Here is a 20,576-nt window from a genome sequence, read left to right as displayed (position 1 = left end):
AAAGGATTATGGCCCTTAGGACAGCTTTAAACACCACGCTTACCCAAACGGCTAAGAGGGAAATATTATTTGCAAAACAAAGGTCATATGAATTTGGTAAATACTTAGCATTTCTTGCAAAGAAAAAGAAGGCCCCTCAAATATCACGTCTATCAAGGAAAGTACTGGTATTTTTACTCATGATCGTAAAAGGATTAACGCAATCTTCAGAAAATTTTATTCTGATTTATATAAATCACAGGATTGTGAAGACAGGACTTGGAGGATGCAATCATTTTTAAAAAACTTGACCTTTCTGGACCTAACTCAGGAACAGATATCGGTCTTGAATGTTCCCCTAACAATCCAAGAAATACTTGACACAATCAGGCAACTTCAGAGCGGTAAGGCATCTGGCCCAGATGGCTTTCAAGCTGAATTCTATAAAGAATTTACAGGAATATTGGCTGGTCCACTTATGGACATGTATAACTACCCATTCCTGATGAAGGGCTTATGCTCGAAACGTCGAATTCCCTATTCCTGAGATGCTGCCTAACCTGCTGCGCTTTAACCAGCAACACATTTTCAGCTGTGATCTCCAGCATCTGCAGACCTCATTTTTTACACTATCTACTCATCCAGTCAGGGCTGTCTCCCGCCTTCACTGAAAGAGGCAAATATCTCTCTTATCCTTAAAAAAGGAAAGGACCCAGAAGATTGTGCGTCATACAGATCAATATCCTTGCTAAATGTATATTTCAAAATCCTCTCTAAAACGTTAGCATTGAGGCTAGAAAGTGTATTGCCACATATCATAAAGGAGGATCAGACGGGGTTTATTAAGGGCCGTAGATCATCCAATAATGTTAGAAGGGTTTTGAATGTGATTCAAGCCTGCCATCAGGGAAAGATACCAGGAATAGTAGTCTCATTAGATGCGGAAAAGGCATTTGACAGGGTTGAATGGTCATATTTGTTTTACAAATTGGAAAGCTTTGGCGTTGGAAAGGTGTTTACCAAATGGGTCTCAACACTGTATAGTGATCCCAAAGCAGTTGTGATTACCAATGGATTAGGCTCGGATAACTTCAGTATGGATAGGGGCTGCCGTCAGGGATGTCCTCTCTCGCCATTGCTATTTACGCTAATAATTGAGCCACTAGCAGAAGCTATACAGGCCGACCCTAATATGACGACCCCGAGGATTGGTACAGGTAAACATAAAATTACCCTTTATGCAGATGATGTTCTTCTATTCCTCAGTAATCCTTTGATGTCCGTGCCTCACTTAATCTAAGTTTAGTGTATTTTCAGGCTATAAAATTAATTTCTCAAAATCGGAGGCTCTGCCAATGGGTGGCCTTGCTAGTATATCCCACTTATTGGATGGATCCCACTTTCCCTTTCAGTGGTCCCTGGAGGGTTTTTTATAATTAGGCAATTTTATTACCCCAGCATTTGGTCAGTTATACAAGGCTAACTTTGTGCATTTACTGGAAAGGATAAGGCAGGACCTCCAGCGATGGGGAGACCTTCCAATTTCCTGGCTAGGTAGAATAGCACTAATTAAAATGAATGTCCTGCCCCGTCTCCTATACCCTATGAGAATGCTTCTGGTGATGCTGCTGAGGCTGGCACTACATAAATCATAAGGCTGGTTGGGTTTCTTTATTTGGAATCATAGACAGCCCCTCATTAAGCTGAAGAAGCTACAGCTTCCACAGGCAAGGGGAGGATTGGATTTCCCAGATTTTAGGAAATATCAGTTAAGTTCCCTATTAAGTTACATAGCTGATTGGGTCTTGTCTGACCCGCAATCAATGTGGCTGGAAATCGCGGCTTCTCAAGTAAAATGCCCACTTATTAACCTTTTATTTTCAGACAAGAGGAAAATCATTACAGATCACTGTAAAAACCCCATAATACTAAACACAATTAAAGCTTGGAATATAATGCGGCAAAATGAGGGCAACTCACATAAAACATCCCCTTATGCTCCGATAGTGGGAGCATGGGGATTTCAACTGGGGTTTACAGGTGCCACTTTCAAATTCTGGAGATCCAGCAGTATCTCTTGTTTAGGGGATCTATTTAAAGAAGGGATCCTGATGTCTTTTGAACAGCTGCGTCAGAAATTCGGATTACCTAATGGAGACCTCTTTTGATACTTCCAAATTTGAGATTACATGCAGAAGAAGACTACGTTATTAGATAGTCTTTATAAATCAAATAGAGAATGTAGAATGCTATGGCCAATGGGGGTATCTTCCATCAGTACTATTTATCATTTACTACATGGTGAAGTATCGGGAGATATAGACAATCTGCTTAAAATATAGGATCAGGATTTGGGACTAGAAATCTCTATAGAAACATGGAATGACATTTGGGAAAATGCCAGAAGAATCACCATCTGCAACAGAACTCAGGCTATTCAGCTGAAGATACTTCATAGGGCCCATATAGCACCGGATCGATTGGCAAAGTTTAAGGCAGGAACATCTCCAATGTGTCCCAAATGTAAAATAGAGGTGGACACTTTTGTACATTGCCTATGGACCTGTCATAAGATCCGTAGATATTGGACTAAAGTAGCAACTGCTATGACAGAAATCTTAGGAACGGAAATTAGAGTGGAACCTGTATCTCTCTTTTTGGGCTTTTCGAACTCACCCTCCCTGGATATGCACGGGAAGAGATTATTTTCTATTCTCTCTTTCTATGCAAGGAAAAATATTTTGGTCAACTGGGTGGCTGAGGGCCCCCCTGGACTTTCAATTTGGCACAGATTAGTTATGGAATGTATTCCCCTTGATTTCCTTACAAATATGGTGCACCAAAAGACCAAATTATTCCATAAAATATGGCAGTCCTTCTTGAATTATATAAATACATATATTTCGGCCGTCCTAACAAGGGCTTTTATTTAATTGAAATGGCGAACCTGGCTGGTCCGTGGCCCCTTGGGAGAGGAATCCCGCACGAATACGGGTTTTGTTACATATGATGTTAATACATTCCCAGTATGTATCTCAGTACCCAATTTCTGTGTTATCCGTTGGGTTTTTGTTTCTCTTAATTTAATAATGTAAGAGACTTAATTCTGCACTCTGGTTAGTTGTCGGTTAGATTAGTAGTTAGTTGAGTTTTTTTTGTCGGTTTTTTTTGTTAAATTTTGGTTGTTATTTATTTAAGATTTAATTGTGTATCAATGTTTATGCTTGGGTTTTTTTTATTTTGTAAACTTGTAAAAATGTTAAATTTTCAATAAAAATACCTATAAAAAAACAAGTTTCTTTAAAATTATTGATTCCCATTGAAAGTAGGCACTATTCAACAAATGTACAGAACTGATTTAACATAGTTTCAGATATGAAATTACTGGCCTTCGACATATCCAGTTCACAATTAAGATGTCACAATCTCACCATTCTGAATTACTGATCTCATGTCCATACATTCATCCTTACATTCAGGGTGTGCCACATGGTATGTTCCAGAAGTAATTGGAATGTCTCAGCTGAGACTTTTTGAATTTGCCTCAACATCAGTGACTATACGGAATTAAATGTAGCAGTGTGTGTTGATTGTATGCAGGACTAATATTATCATTTGTTTTGTATCCATTGTTCAGGGTTTGGTTTGGACTTTATTGCCTACCCAGAGGCCCTTGCACAGTTGCCATGGGCAACTTTATGGTCCATTTTATTTTTCTTCATGCTGCTCACTTTGGGACTTGACACATTGTTTGCAAGTTTTGGTAAGAATGATATCTTTTAAGTTCAACAATAATGTTACTTAATTTAACCAATCTCTTTCTACTTCTATAAAAGGAACTTATCTAAGCTACTATGTTTGGAACTACTGCTGATGATTGTAATGCATGAGAAAACAATGTTACTCGAGAGTCAAATTCTCCACAATGTCTTAATGAAACCTCAGCTTGGTTGAATGAAGCGTGTTCCAAGTTGTAGGAAAGAAATATTCAGGTCATTGTTACCTAACATCTAGAAGATTTACAGTGGAATTCATGTTTTTTAAAAATCTGCATTCATGTTCAGTCGCTGTTCACAATTTTGTTTTTCTTCATTCATTCATGGGATGAGATCATTGCTGGCTAGGCAGCATTTATTGCCCATCTCTAATTGCCCAGATGGCAGTTAAGAGTCAACCACATTGCAACGGGTCTGGAGCCACATCTAGGCCAGGCCAAGTAAGGATGGCAGCTTCCTTCTCTAAAAGACATTAGGAAATCAGGTCAGCTTTTCCAACAATCAATTCATGGTCATCATTAGATTCTTAATTCCACCAACTGCCGTGGCAGGATTTGAGCCTGGGTCCCTTGGATATAATCTCTGGATTAACAGTCCAACGGTAATACCATTAGGCCATTGCTTCCCCTTTCCTTGTTCTTTCTGTTGTATCATACAACTCATATTTCTGTTTCTGCTGCCAAGTTCTAGGTGTCTCAATATAATAACTATCATTTTTGATGTACATCTAGACCCTTCTCATCAGGAACAGGATTTGTTAAAATGTATTGAGCAGCAATTATGTTGTGATTCAGTTAACAGACTAATCTGGAGGCCTGGATAAATGACCTGGAGACATGAGATCAACCCTTACCACTGTGTCAATAAATAACTGCAGATGCTGGAAATCAGAAATTGCAGGAAGAACTCAGCAGGTTTGGCAGCATCTGTAGAGAGGAAGCAGAGTTAATGTTTTGTGTCCAGTGACCCTTCTTCAAAAAACAGCATTCTGAAGTAGGGTCACTGGATCTGAAATGTTAATTCTGCTTTCTCTCCACAGATGCTGCCAAACCTGCAGAGTGTTTCCAATAGTTTCTGGTTGTGTTTCACGTCAGTGTCTGAGGAATTTGAATTCAATCAAATAAACCTGGATGAAATAACATTGCTGTCAGTAATTTTGACTGTAGAGCTATCATTGTGTCAGAAAAACCCATCTGACACCTAATGCCTTTTATAGAAGGAGATTGTGTGTGAGAGACCTTCTTGAAAACCTCAGAACCATAATCATATGTTAGACCCTGGAATCCTTGATGTGCATTTTGCTTCAATGCTTTATGTGATTAAAGAATCTAACAGAATATTTATTGCAGCTCACTGTTATATTCAAACATTATATTCATGTACGCTTCTCGGTGAGTATGAAAGTACTCAATTACAACATGCAGCACAGTTTGTCAGTATGTCATGCTTGAAGTGGCCCAAGTCAAGATAGTTTCTGAGACCTTTCTGCTTTTAAGTCACATAATTATGCAGGGTTTATATAATGCCTTACAGGTTATTATATTAGATAAGATTCCCTACTGTGTGGAAACAGACCCTTTGGCCCAACAGGTACACACCGACCCTCCGAAGAGTAACCCACCCAGACCCATTCTCCTACGTTTACTCCTGACTAATGCACCTAATACTACAGGCATTTTAGCATGGCCAACTCACCTAATTTGCACATCCTTGGATTGTGGGAGGAAACCAAGCATCCGGAGGAAACCCATGCAGACATCACAACCCACACTCATTCCACACAGACAGGCACCCAAGGCTGGAATTGAACCTGGGTCCCTGGCACTGTGAGGCAGCAATGCTAACCACTGAGCAACCTTGCTGCCCCACAGTGCTGTGGTAACATATTAATTGTGAGGCATGAAACAAAAACCCTCTCTGAAATAAAGTGGCAAGCCACTCAGTTGTGGCTCATTACTCCGATAGGAAAAATAAACCAGATGAACTGCCTGGCATCAGAAACAGCAAAGGTACAATCTTCCCAATCAGTATTGCAAACTCTTCTGCAATACAATCTGAGAGAGTTCTCCCACACATTGTTGAACTAAATGTCTAATATTATCGTTCCCACTGAATCACAGCCTATAGCCCACATCTCAGAATCTTCTATCACCCACCCTGAGATGGTGAGTTATTTTCAGGAGACATTAGCAAGCCTCCATTTTCCAAACATTGCTCTTATACAATTCTGCCCATAGACAGAGAAATCTCTCCCCATTGGCTCCTTCAGTTCTCTTGGCTGCCATTTCTCTGGTGGTGGATTTATCTAAGACTTGGTATAAATCATTAATTAATCACTGATAACTTTTGTTTTCAGTAGAAACAGTAATAACAAGCCTGCTGGACCAGTTTCCTGAGTTCCTTAGGCCAAAGCGTCTTTATCTGACAGCTGGTCTTTGTTTGTTATTTTATTTCCTTGGCCTTCTGTTTGTAACACAGGTAAGTTGTAGCTTAGTCATTTGCTATGTTTCCACATGAGCAATCAACCCTCTCCAGACAAGGATACTCAGTAAAATGAGACACTGTTTCATAAATCACAAAGAATTAAGTTCAGTCTAAATAAGCTCCCAGCATTTAGAACCCCACTGCTGGTTTGGTTTTGGACCAGGGATGATGATAAAAATGGATAATTGGCAGTCCAGAATAAGAAGAATTAACTGGAGGAGAGCTGACTTCAATGGGCAAAGAATGGAGCTGAGCCAGAGAGACAGGAACAAAATTATGGTGGGAAAAACAGTCACTGAACAAAGGGCTATGTTTAAAATAGACATGATTCAGGTACAATCAAGGTATGTTCCCTCAAAAAGCAAAAGGAGAACAAACAAATGCAGAGCTCTGAGGATGAACAAAGGAGATAGAATACAAAATGAAGAAGAAAAAGTGAGGTTATGATGAGTGTCAAGACAAAAACTTCAAGCAGAACACTAAGGTTCAAAGGGGAAATGAAAAGCATATTGGAGAAGTGAAGGGGGTTTAATAAGAAGATTAAGGTCAGAGGTAAAGCCACCATGGGCCTACTGGGCCACAGAGAGGCGACGAGTGATGGTTTAATGTGAGAATCACCACACCTCAGGGAAGGGGAGAGGTTGATACTTCGTGGTATCTTCAGCTGGTGCAGGAATTGAAACGCACCTCTGACGTCTCTCAGCATTTCAAGACAGCTGTCCAGCCAAATGTACTAACTGATGAGAAAGCACTGATGAGAAAGCACTGTCAGCCAAACATATCAAGGAATCCCAAAGTCTTCTATAGGCACATTAATAGCAAAATGAGGAGTTGAGTCAATTAGGGTAAAAAAGGTGGTTTACACAGTGAATCATAGAATCCTATAGTACAGAAGAGGACCTTTGGCCCTCAAGTCTGTACAACCAAAATTATATTAATTCTACATTAATCTCACTTTCCAGCACTTGGCCCACAAGTTGAAATATAGGAAATATGGAGACAAGAGACATGACTAAGGGGTTAACTGAATACCTTGCATCTGTCTTTACTAAGGAGATGGAAGCGACACCAGTTATAGTAATGGAGGAGGAAGCTCTATCACGATAAAGATCAATATTCACCAGGAAGAAGTTTTGAGTAGGCAATCAATATTTAAATTGACAAGGTCCAGAAGCAGGTGTCATGCATCCAAGAACATTTAGGGAAGCAAGTGTAGAAATTAAAGCACCACTGACCATAATTTTCCAGCCTTCCCTAAACTCAGGGGAGGTGCTGACTGGTTAGACAATTGCAGACGTTACGCCTTTATTTGTAAAAGAAAACCTATGAAGGTAAGCCCAGCAATGACAGACAATTCAGTTTAACTTCAGTGGTGGATAAAAATCTGGAAACAAATATTAATGACAGAATCAGTTGAGGCATAGATAAATATGTGGGTTAATTCGGAACAGTCAGCGTGGATTTCTAAAAGGCAAATCATGGCTGACAATTCTTGAAGAAGTAATAGAAAGGATCGATGAGGGTAATGTCATTGATGTGGTGTACATGAACTTTCAAAACTCACTTTAAGCAATGTTACACAGCAGACTTATGAAGAAAGTTATAGCTCATGGTATAAAGGAGATAATAGCAGTCTGGATACAAAATTGGCTGGGTGAAAGAAAATGGAGAATAGTGATCACCAAATATTTTTTGGGTTGTAGGAAGGCTTGTAATGGAGTTCGCCAGAGATCGGGATTGGAACAAAAACAGAAATTGCTGGTGAAACCCAGAAAGTCTGACAGCATCTGAAGGGAGAAAGCAGAGTTAATGTTTCAAGTCCAGTGACTCATCATCGAGAAATGGTAACTCCACTTTCTCACCAGAGATGTACCGTAGCTGCTAGGTTTCACCAGCAATTTCTGTTTGTGTTTTTGATTCAGATGTCCAACATCCATAGTTCCTTGTTTTACATCAGTTGTGGGAGCCCTGCTTTTCCTGCTTTATTTGCAGGGTATAGACCTTGTCTTGTAATGGACAGTTTCAAAGTTTGGAGGTGACATGAACCTTGGAAGGATTGTAAACTCTAAGCAAGAGAGTTGAAAAGTCCACAAGTTCACAGACATGTTGGTGGAGTGAGCAGGTAGCTTCCAGGTAAAACTCAATGCAAGAAGTTTGAGACGATCCATTTTGGGGGAGAAAACATTTGTAACGTCAGGGGTGCAGTACTTAAGAAGTGCAGGAGTGGTCTGGGCAGCTTTTCACAGATCATTGAAGATAGTAGGATATGTAGAGAGAGCATATGGTATCCTGGGCTTTAATAATAGTTATTAGGGTATAATAGCAAGAAGGTTATGTTGAACTTGTATAAGAAATTTGTTAATCCTCACCAGGAGTGCTGAGCACTGTTGTGAATGCTACAATATTGGAAGGATGTGAACACTTTGGAAGAATGCAGAAGAGATCGACAAAAATGATTCCAAAATGAGAAACTTAATGTATGAGAATACATTGGACAGATTGGGTCATTCTCCTTAGAGAGGAGAGGAGGGGTCAAGAGAAGATGTGACAGAAATTGCCAAACTCATATGAGGTCTGAATAGAGTAGATAGGGAGAAACTGTTCCCCTTTGTGAAAGGATCGAGAATGAGATGGCTCAGATTTAAAGCGATTTGCAAATGTAATGAAGAAGATCTTTTTCATGTTCAGGTCTGGAGTGCACAGCTTTGAAATGTGATGGTGAGTCAATTGAGGTATTGGTGATTATTTAATTGGAAAAAGGGTGTGAGGAAGGGGTGTGTGGCAGGAGTCATAATGCTTGCTGGGGAGCAGTGTGGACATAATGGGCTGAATGGCCACCTTCTGTACTGTAACAATCTATGATTCTGTGACTCTTTCTCTTGTTTGTTTGTGGAATGTGAGTATTGCTGGCTAAGAAGACAGTCAACAGGATGTGATTTATCCATTCCCTGCAGCCTTACAGTGCAGTGGGCAGGATAAATTTCCTAATAATGGGGCTCATGCCAATCACCAGCAGGAAGAGGTGCCATCCTTAGCAAGAGTATCCGATTGACCAGCCATTCCACCAGTGTCAGCAGTGCCACAAGCTCAGTGGTGGGCACTGCTGGTACTGCAGACAAGGCCACATGTGGGACCAAGGAATCTATAAATCCTGGATATTGGGTCGAGGAAGGTTTGGAAATCTTTGGTTGGGATGGATTTTGCAGAGCAGTTGAGCATGATGCTATGTGTAATTGGAGTGCCCCCAAGTTGCCCCCTGAAAACAACACCCTCCCTTCTTTCCTTCCCATCATTTTATGCATGTCTTTATAAACAAAATGTGGATTCCTACCGACTTGCTTTGCAAAATCCATTTCCAACTCTCCACCCTCAGTACCCTTGTCCCTTGATGAAGATTTCCAATTCCTTCCTGAAGGATCATCATTGAGCTGAAATGTTAATCTTATTCATCTCCCTGTTGAATATGTCTGCCCTGTTGAATAATTCTAGAATTTCCTGATTTCCATCTCAACCTTCCAGCACCTGAAATTCTTTGCTTTGTAAATCAACTTTCTTTTGTGCCTGGTGCCTGCTTTAGCTTGGTTGTGGGGAATGCAGTTTTGTAAAGTGCTCTTGCAGGACACTTGCCGAAGTGGTGAATGTTGAAGGTGTTCCTTGGTGAGTCAATTAAACAGGCAGCGTTCTCTTGGATTGTGTCATGCTTTCTGTGTTTCACAAAGTCCATAAGCCTCATCAATTGGATCACAAAACTGTAGAATAGAAATCAGAAGGAATGGTCATCAAACTTTACAGCACTGTGGTCAGACCTTACCTTAACTACTGCGTCCAGTTCTTCCCAACAAGACAGACAGACACATGGATACTGGAGACTGTAATGCTAGGAGCCACAAGATTGACCCCCTAGAATTGGGGTTTTGAGTTATGAGGAAAGATTCAAGAAATTGTACTTTTCAGGCTGCAGACCAGTTCATTTTGAGAGGTGATCTTATGCGGTTATAGAATGTGATTTTACTCAGAATATTAAATTTATGAGATTGGAGAGCTTGGTTTAAAATGAGGAAAAGCAATTTGAGAATTTATGTCTGGAATTCTGCAACACATGAAGAATGATTGACACACAGCACTAATTTCTGCATTGAGCAGTGGAGGCTAAAATCTAGAAATCATTGATGAAGCAATCAGATGTTGCAATATCAGGGTGTTCACCAATTATTAACGTCTGTATGAAGATGGAGTGATGACCTTCCTCATCCAGGATAAAGCTGTGGTCTCTATATTTATTGCTGCCTTTAATTCCCACGATCGCAGTAATAAAAAGAAAATATTTTGACTAATGTTGCAGATTTAATTTAATAAAGACGATTGCAATTTGAGCAGAGGGAAAGTTGATGAGGAATATGTGTCATCTGAGAATGTAGTAGAGGTCATGGGAAGGGGAGATATCTAGAGGACTTTTGTGAACATTTCATAAATATCATTAGTACAATGTTCCCAGGAAGTTAAAACAGTGAATAAAATATTGAAAGGCATGGAAAGATCATAATATATAAATCCAGAGAGGTGTTGCACCTGACCGAGATCACATCTGGACAGAATCATAGACTCTCTGCAGTGTGGAAATACCATTTAGCCCATCAAGTCTGCATTGATCCTCTGAAGAGCTGCGCACCCAGAACCAACCTCTACCCTACAACCCTGCGTTCCCCATGGTTAATCCGCCTAGCCTTTGCATCCCTGGACACTATGAACAATTTAGCATGGCCAATCCACCTAATCCACATATTTAAAGTCTGGTTGAAGATTTGTAGCTCGGGTGTCCGTTGTTGTGGTTCTGTTTGCCGAGCTGGAAGTTTTTGCTGCAAACGTTTCGTTCCCTGGCTAGGGAACATCATCAGTGCTATTGGAGCCTCCTGTGAAGCGCTGCTTTGATGTTTCTTCCGGTATTTATAGTGGAAGCGGCAAGAACAAACCACTATAAATACCGAAGAAACATCAAAGCAGCGCTTCACAGGAGGCTCCAATAGCACTGATGATGTTCCCTAGCCAGGGAACGAAACGTTTGCAGCAAAAACTTCCAGCTCGGCGAACAGAACCACAATAATCCACATATCTTTGGACTGTGGAAGGAAACCAGAGCACCTGGAGTAAACCCACACAGACATGGGGAGAACTTATAAACTCCACACAGACAGTCACCCAAGGGTGGAATCAGACTTGCATTCCTGGCATTGTGAGGCAGCACTGCTAACCACTGAGCCACCGTGCTGCTACATGCAAAATTGATTGTTTATTTCAAAAAAGAAAAATGGAACACAACTAATTCCAGCCCTTCAAGGAATGAGAATAAATCGAGGAAACAGGGTATTTTGCGGTTGAGAAAAGATAAATTCTTAAATCCTTTTAATGTCTATTTTAAAGATTTGAATGTTATGTTTTTTTCCATTTAATGCTTTCTAATTTTCCATTTCATTTTAGGTTGGGATTTATTGGTTACATTTAATGGATTATTTCTGTACTGGATGGATTCTCATTGTAGTTGCTCTGTTGGAACTCATTGGTCTCAGCTGGATCAATGGTGGGTATGACTGGAAAAAAAAATAATTACAATTGAAATGTATTTATGAGAATACTTTCACCTCTTCAGAGAACACTACAAAATCTACACTGGATATTGTGCAGATAACTATAGGGTTTGAACAGTTAGTGAGGATTTAGACTTGAGTCAAATGAATAATGACAGAGGCAAAAGTTTAGGATTATAAAATTCATGAACTAATTTTATTGAACTATGTTTCAAAATCACAAGGCTATGATACAGATATAACAGGTGAACAACATCATGCATGTCCCACAGTGAAAAGCAAAATTTAGAAACTAATTGACTTGCTATTCAATCATGCCCTCACTTGATAACTACCCCACAGCAACTGAATCCTTCCAATCCAATTAACCTGTGGCATACTTGCCTTCATTGGAAGTGGCATTGATTGTAAGGGTAGGCAAATTATGCTGCAGCTTTATGGAACTTTAGTTAAGTCACACTTGGTATATTACATACAGTTCTGGTCACCACAGTAGCAGATGGATGTGGATGCTTAGGAAACGTTTACCAGGATGTTGCAGGGTATGGCGATTTTAGCTATGAAGAACATTTAGACAGACTGGGTTTGTTTTCATTGGAATATGAAAGGTTGAGGGGTGACTTGATAGAAGTTTAGAAGATTGTGATGGCATGGATTGAGTGGAAGGTAAGAGGTTTTTTTTCCCCAGGGTGGAGGGATCAATTACTAGGGGACACACTTTCAAGGTGTGGGGGGATGTTTCGAAGTGATCTACAAGGCATGTTTTTCACACAAAGGGTGGTGAGTGCCTGGAACACGCCTGCTAGAGGAGATGGTGGAAGTAGACACAATAGCAGCATTCAAGAAGCACCTGGACAAATACATGAATAGGAAGGGAATAGAGGGATACAGATCCTGTTCGTGAGGACAGTTTTATTATGGAAGAGCAAAATGTGTAAGCACAGGCTTAGAGGGCCGATAGGCCTATTTCTATACAGTTGTGTTCTTTGTCCATTCTGACTGTTTCAAAACCCCCAAATATTCCCTTCCACCTTCATAACAGAAGCATCACATGGGTAGATTCTTAACATTGTTTCAAGACTTCTCACTTCCCTGACCACAATGATGATCCTACAGAATCAGGAGATTCCCTTAATGAGATTGTTCCTGTGAGTGTCTTGATCATCATAGAGATTAGGAACATTAATATGCTTCCTGATCCTTTATCTTGGGACACAGGAATAAGAGTAGGCCATTCAGTCCATCCAACCTGTTTCCTTATTTAATACCATCATGGTCAGACAACACTCCAATGTCTTTTATCTGTGCTATCCATATCTATTCATTCCATTGGACAAGTTTCTTGATCATTTTCTTGCCCTATGGTGCCCTAAGAATACAGCCAAGGGAATACTATTTACTGATTACCTGTTTACAGGAATTAACATTAGCCATTGTTTCCATTCCCTTAACTATTGTTCACACAAAGATCAGGCTCATCAATTCTAAAGTGATGAATGCAATTTCTTAGCCGACATTTTACATTTCCAGATTTTGGGAGACCAGGCATTGGCTGGAAGCTGTACACCAGGATCAGGCAGATGTCCCAACACACTGGCTATATGGGAATTGCCTGGGAATGTATGATACTCATGGAAATACCCAGTGTCAAAAATCCTCTGAATAAGTTCCAACTCTGAGTTAGAGACAGAGACTTCAGAAAGTTCTGACTGACTTATAATTACCCAGGAAATGTTAGAAGGATTAAAATCTGCTCTCATTATAAAAATGACTCCCTCAATCATTCACGTTGACCTGACAATGAATAACATTAACAGTCTCCCACCAAGTCATTCACCTGTGACATCACTTCCCATGGGCATGTGACCACCCACCACTCTCTATTCCAGACAACACACACCTCTCATCTCCACTATCAAACACTCCCAACTCCATACCTGACCAGATCCAAATCTTCCACAACCCTGCTCCACAACCAACATGACTTCACCACATCATCAATCCCCACTCATTGGCACCTTTGGCCTCAACCTGCCACCTCACTTCATCTCCCATTCACCTTGAACACTTGTCTTCTCGAAACAGTGTGAGAGTTCCTTCAAGACCTTTAAATCTTGGAGTACAGATAATCGATTTGGTGATAGGGAACACTCTGTTCATCCAATTTGAAATCTTCAGCAATCCTTTCTCTGTTTAACCTGTTCATCAATGCCACCTGTACAAGATGAACTTCAACAGAAAACAAGCTGCCCTGAAGACAGGACAGCGCGAGTGATGGTGTCTCTCTGCTTCCTTGCCATTCACAGGGATAAACAGATTCATCAAGGACAGTGAGATGATGATTGGGAAAAGGAATTGGCTTTTCTGGCTCTGGTGGAGAGCTTGTTGGATTCTGATCTCTCCGTGCATTTTAACCGTAAGGAGATGTTACATCTTTGAGTGATTTAAGCTGAATGTAAAAATGTACAGTAAGTCCCTTTCATCATGTTACTGATTTTACTTTCTGTGTTTATTTCATTCAGGCAATCTTAGTCTGGTCCTTAACAACATTTGCCCTTCCAACATATGGACCAGTTGAATACTCTGTCTGGTCAATAGCGCTGGGCTGGTGTATGATCATCTTCTGTATTATGTGGGTACCCATAATAGCCGTGGTGAGAGTTGTCCAAGCTGAGGGCCCCACCTTGTGGCAGGTGAGGAAATGTTTGAAAGATCAGGAAACAGTTTCTGTGACAACCTCTCAGACTCCTACTTTACAGCAACTTTTAGTAATACAGTGCCTCTACTGCTATATTATATCCCACTGTACTCCCAAGAAGTGTCATAAAGTAAAATCTTACACCAAACCTCACGACAAATTACACAGTAGAAGAACAGAAGCTTGGCTGAACCAGTCGGTGTGAAGATATGTTGAGAAGGAGAAAAGAGAAATAGAGAAGTCTAATAGTGAATATGTAACCACTGGTGATTGTCATTAAAATGCATTTGGTTTACTAATGTCCTTCACGAAAGGACATAATTGATTCTTACCTATTTTGAGAGCAAACAAAACATCCGACATCAACCTAAGCACCAGACAGGACAAACGCAGCCTTGCCGACACTGTGATGTCCTCCTTATTTACATCTGGGGACTTGTTGCTTAATCGGAATAGCCTCTCCTATCTCTGCATCATGCACCATTAGGCTAATACTTCCCAGGTTATTTCCTCATATCTCCCCATGTGATAGTAATGCTCTTTCAGGTAATTTCAATTTTTCTCAGGAAGATAACCCAATCATTTATCCCAATTTTTGACAACTTCCTCATTGTCCCATTTAATTTGAGGAATGTCCAATTCAGAAGCCTCTGAACTTGGCTCTTCCTTCTGTGCTGTAATCATTAACACCTTCTCTTGCTTTCCTTCCCTGTCAAAATATCTTTTGAGTATCCCACAAGACACACTCTGTGAGATTTCTTCCAGTCTGGGGTCCATATCAAGTAGTTTACCTCACTCAATGTCCTTTCGATTTTATAAGATCCACTAAATCCTGCTTTTAAAGGTTCACCTATTACTGGAAGTACCACAATACCTTATCCCTGATAGCAAAATAGCAATATTTTGATTTCTTATTCCACTTGCTGAGTCATTGTGAGCTGTGGTACTTTTAAATGCTGTTGAGTCAACTCGCTAGCTCAATTTAATCATTCTCTAAAATTTGACACAAAGTCCAAATGGGTGGTCTCTGAATTCTGACATATTAATTTCTCCTTAATCAATTTTAGTGGTCCTCTCACTTCATGTCCAAAAACTAATTCAAATAGACTGAATTAGGTGGATTCATTTGGTACATCTCTGATCATAAAAAGAACAACCAAATTCCCTTATTCCAATCATCTGGATAATCCTGACTATAAGCCCTCAACATGGTCTTTAGTGTTCAATGCCATCTTTCTAACGCTTCCTGCGATTCTGGATGGTACGCAGTAGATTTGAATTGTTTTATGTCTAAACTGTCCATAACTTCCTTAAATAGTTTGGATGTGAAGTTTGACCCTTGATTTGACTGTATCTCTGTTGGTAGTCTGTATCTAGTGAAAACTTTGAGTAATTCCTCTACAATCCTTTTAGCTGTGATATTGTGTAATGGAACAGCCTCTTGAAATCTTGTCGATGTATACATTATTGTTAACAAATATTGGTTCCCACTTTTTGTTTGTGGTAGGGGACCTACTCAATCAATTAAGACTCTGGTAAAAAGTTCCTCAAAATCTGGAATAGGTATTAAAGTTACAGGTTTTATTACCATCGGTGGTTTTCCAATCACTTGACATGCATGACATAGCTGGCAAAATTCAACTACATTCTTGTGCAGTCCAGTAAAAATGTCTTTGTATTTTAGCTTGTGTTTTCCTCACTTCTAAATGGCCTCCAAGTGGTGATTCATGTGCCACCTGCAACATTTCCTTTCTATACCCCACTGGCAATACAATTTGATGAATCTCTGCCCATTTCTCATCTGCTTGAATATGTGATGGTCTCTGTTTCCTAATTAAGACATCATTTTTCAGGTAATAGCACACAGGGATAAATTCAGACTCCTTCTCTGTATATGCCTTTTGATACAATTGCTTTAAGTTTTCATCTTTCTGCTGAACCTCAATGAGTTTTGCACAGGTAAAGATATTTGCATGATTATTTATTTATTCCTGTTTTATCTTAACTAACTGATTGAATACAGTCTCTGCTAATGCCACTTCAGATTTCTTATCTGTACCCTTTGATCTCTCCTCCTTCAACTGGTGACTCTGTGACCTCATTACTACACAAACAGGGAAGATTCCCAAGTAAGATTCTTGCAGTGCTTTAGTTGCTTGAGTATCCACAGGTCTTTCAACTACAGTAGGCAGCACACCTACCAGTGAATCAGCTGTATCATTCACAAGGACAAATTGTTTTCCTGGAACCGATACTTTGTCCAGTACTCCTATACACATTCTCCACTCTTTTCTAGTCACTCTAGCATCATTTTACATAATTGAGCACTTTTTGTCTCACCATGAACTCTTGTTACCAGTAACTTTTCTGGCAATAGTCCTTCAGGAGTATATTCCTCCACATCCTTCAACATCACAGACTGAGAGAATCCTGTGTCCCTTAATATTATAACCTCTTTACTTGCTACTCTAACATGAATAAACTTTACCTTTTCAGGTATATTTTTAAAGCAGATCTGGCATTTCTTCCTTAACCAACCTCTGATCAGCTTGTGCACTCTGATGCAGCTTTCTAGCTCCCACTGTTACCACTCCAACAACACTTCCAGGGTTATCCTGCTTTCCCATGCCTGGCTTTCCTGTGCTTTTCCTAGCCCACCAACACTGTGATTTCATGTGATCTACTTTATTGCAATAAAAACACTGGAGCTTTTACCTTCTTCGTCCCCTTCTGGGGTTTCCTTTTTACGCTGTGATAAGGTCTCCTTATGATCTTCACTGAGATCTATCTTACCCTTTCCACAGGAGGATTTCTCTTTTCCCCAACTTCTATCCCTCATGGATTGAAATTGATGCAGGAAGTCAGACCGTGATTTATGGACCAACTCATAATCATCAGCCACTTCAATTGCTAAGCTTGCCATTTTTAACTCTCTGCGCTGCCAAATGAATTTGCACTATGTCAGGCAGTGAATTTTTAAACTCCTCCAAAATAATTGTCTCTCTAAGGGTATTGTAAGTTTGTTCTATTTTTAAAGCTCGTATCCACCTACCAAAATTACTTTGTTTAATTCTTTCAAACTCAATATAAGTTTGACCAGGGTTCCTCCTTAGATTCTTTAAACGTCTATAGGCTTTCTGGTACCAATTCATATGCGCTTAAGATTGATTCTTTTCCCTACTCATACTCCCCAGATACCTGCTCTGATAGCGATGTGAATTCCTCACTAGCTCAACCCACAAGTTTGGTTTGGATCAACAAAACCCACACACTGACTGGCCATTGCATTTGTTTAGATTCTTTTTCAAATGAAATGACAAGGGCTTCCACATTCTTCTCATTAAATTTAGGCCTTGTTTGAACATACTTAAACAGTTTCTCACTAGGCTTCTGACTGCCAGGGGCTTGCTCATCCTCACTCTCTTCCTCACTAAACCTACCTTCAGCCTGCATCTCCATCCTTTTGTGCTGACTTCCCTTTTTAAGTGTCAATTTCTAAAGTTCAATCTCTTTGCTTTTTCTTTCTCTTCTGCTAGAGTTCTTCATTATCTTTCTTTCTCTGTGGCTAAAGCCCTTAATGTGTTTGCTTTTTCTCTCTCTTCTGATTTTAATTGTAATTCAAACTGTTTCATTTCTGCTGCCCTTTCCTTATCTCTCCCCTCTAACTCAAGCTGCTTCATTTACAATCGAATTCTTGCCATCTCTACAGATCCTGATAGTGTTTCCAGCAAATTTGAATACTGAGCTACTGCTGAATTCATCTCATCTTTCCTCACATTAGGAGGTAAATTCAACCCTAGCTTGTCTATTAATTCCTGCAGTTTGGTCTTATCTGCCTTTTGCAAAACCCCCGAGGTCACTTCTTCCACCTCCAGGAACTCCTTGGTGATTGAAAGAGCCATTGCCATCCGAACACGGTTTAAACCAACCAAATCAACACCCGAAATAAAAGACACTAGCAACTACCACTCGCTGTTTAAATCCTGCAAAAAGCCCCCAGTCTGTCATGGACTAGGTCTGACTGTAACTTTGCTATTTGTTTAATGAGGTGTACAGTGGATATTCCTGGAGTACATCAGCTTGGTCAACTGCCAGGTTTTAAACAAACAAAATTTATTTGCAAAATTATAAAATGAACTACAAGGAACAGAAAACAGAATACCCGATAACTTATCCTATCCAAACCCTACCTAATGATGCTGTTCTGAAAATTCTTGCAACAATCCCAGTACACAGATCCCTAAGCACAAACAGCAAACAATGGCACAGGCAGCATACAGTTCAAAATCAGAAGGGCAGAAGGACAGAGAGAAGGCTTCCAGTTTCCCCCATGACTCTACTCCCTCCCGTACTGAACTGAACAGCTCGAGAGCTGGCCACGTCCCCTTGACAAGACCAAGTTTTCAAAAGGTCTTTCAAGCTTTTGATCTGAAGCAGTATTTGTTTGGGGAAACAACAAGGCCCCAGTGAACCATTCAAAGTTCAGGCACGATGGAGCCTGGCCAATTATCCCCTCTCTAAAAAAAACTCAAGGGCAAACTAACTTGTACCAGACCATTACTGTGACAATTGTTGGGGGCTTATAATCCAATCCAATCAAAGTGATCACCCCTTTCTTATTTTTAGTTCATCCATATAGCTAGACAATCACCCAGGAATATTCTAAGTACAAGTTGAATTCCCTAATCAAAAACATCATTCCCTCACCTCTCTTGTGCACCTTTTTATCCTTCCGATAGCATCAACATGCCAAGCATTAAGCTGCCAGTCATCATCCTCCCTCAGCCAAATTTCTGCAAAGGGTATGATATCCCAGTCCCATGTTCCTATCCATACCCTACGTACATCTGCCTTACCTGTCAGTCCTCTTGCGTTGAAATAAATGTGTTTAATTCATTGTTTTTCCTCATAGCCCGCCATGCTCTTGCCTGCCTTGTTTATTGAACTTTCTCCCTTTATCTTCTGTATCAGTTCTCAACCTTCTCTCTTTTCTCATTGTTGCTCCCATCCCTGACCCCCATCACGGTTTAAGAAAGTGCAGTCAGAGAGGAGAAGGGTATTATTAAGCAGGAGAGGGGTCAGAAGGGATTTACCAGGATGTGGCCAGGTATGGAAGGTTTGAGTTATAAAGAAAGGCTGAAACGTTTTTTCACTGGAGCGTAGGAGGTTGAGAGGTGACCTGATAGAGGTTTATAAAATAATGAGAGGTATAGATAGAGTTGATGGTAGTTGTCTTTTCCCTAAGATGGGGAATTTCAAGACTAGGGGGACATTTTTAAGGAGAAAGTGAGGACTGCAGATGCTGGAGATCAGAGCTGAAAATGTGTTGCTGGAAAAGCGCAGCAGGTCAGGCAGCATTCAAGGAGCAGGAGAGTCGATGTTTCGGGCAATTTTTAAGGTGAGCAGTGAGAAGAGAGAGATTTGAACAAGATATGAGGCAATTTTTTTACACCAAGAGTAGTTTGTGTGTGGACTTCCTGAGAAATGATGGATGTGGGTACAATTACAGCGTTTAAAAGATATTTTGATGGATACGTGAATAGGAAAGGTTTGGAGGGATATGAGCCAAGACCAGGCAGGTGAGACTAACTTAGTTTGGGATTATGTTCAGCATGGACAGGTTAAACCAAAGTGTTTCCATGCTGTATGAATCTATGACTCTGACCAATCAGAAAGAGGCTGGCAAGAAGTCAGGAAAGCTCCAGAGTGCATTGCGATCCGGAACAGATTAGTGTTGGATCACCACATTTATTTCTGGAGAAGGTGGGACGTACAAGTGTTCTGGTTTTCTGAAGGTATTGCTGAATGTGATGGTGGGATTTAAAACTAATTTTTGCAGGGGTCTGGGATACTAAATGGAGGTTCAGTAAAGGTTAATGTACTGAAAAGTATTGAAGAACCCACCATTGCAGTGCAGAAATTCGTGCAAATATATTCAAGTTAGTGCAGAATGGAGTGTGGCAAAGATGGATGGTATTTTTTTAATGCAAGGAGTCTTGTGAGTAAGGCAGAGGAGTTGTGCGTGTTTATTAATGTATGAGGATCTAATATCATTGC

The 20,576-nt window shown here is 40.2% G+C and overlaps 1 protein-coding gene across 1 annotated transcript in view; it reads left to right on the top strand.

The window, feature by feature from the left end:
- The window catches only part of LOC132819981 (sodium- and chloride-dependent neutral and basic amino acid transporter B(0+)-like), a 76,929-nt gene extending 57,466 nt beyond the window's left edge, over window positions 1-19,463 (top strand). The window contains exons 10-15 of the mRNA XM_060831916.1: window positions 3,617-3,742; window positions 6,115-6,233; window positions 11,715-11,814; window positions 14,128-14,237; window positions 14,344-14,497; window positions 19,432-19,463. Of these exons, the coding sequence (XP_060687899.1) occupies window positions 3,617-3,742; window positions 6,115-6,233; window positions 11,715-11,814; window positions 14,128-14,237; window positions 14,344-14,497; window positions 19,432-19,463 (641 nt within the window). The remainder of the gene's footprint in view (window positions 1-3,616; window positions 3,743-6,114; window positions 6,234-11,714; window positions 11,815-14,127; window positions 14,238-14,343; window positions 14,498-19,431) is intronic.
- Window positions 19,464-20,576: the final 1,113 nt, after the last annotated feature.

Source organism: Hemiscyllium ocellatum, chromosome 11, assembly GCF_020745735.1.
Source record: "Hemiscyllium ocellatum isolate sHemOce1 chromosome 11, sHemOce1.pat.X.cur, whole genome shotgun sequence".
Lineage (NCBI taxonomy): Eukaryota > Metazoa > Chordata > Chondrichthyes > Orectolobiformes > Hemiscylliidae > Hemiscyllium > Hemiscyllium ocellatum.
The sequence above is the reverse complement of the archived record's forward strand: the minus strand, read 5'-3'. Positions and strand labels throughout refer to the sequence as shown.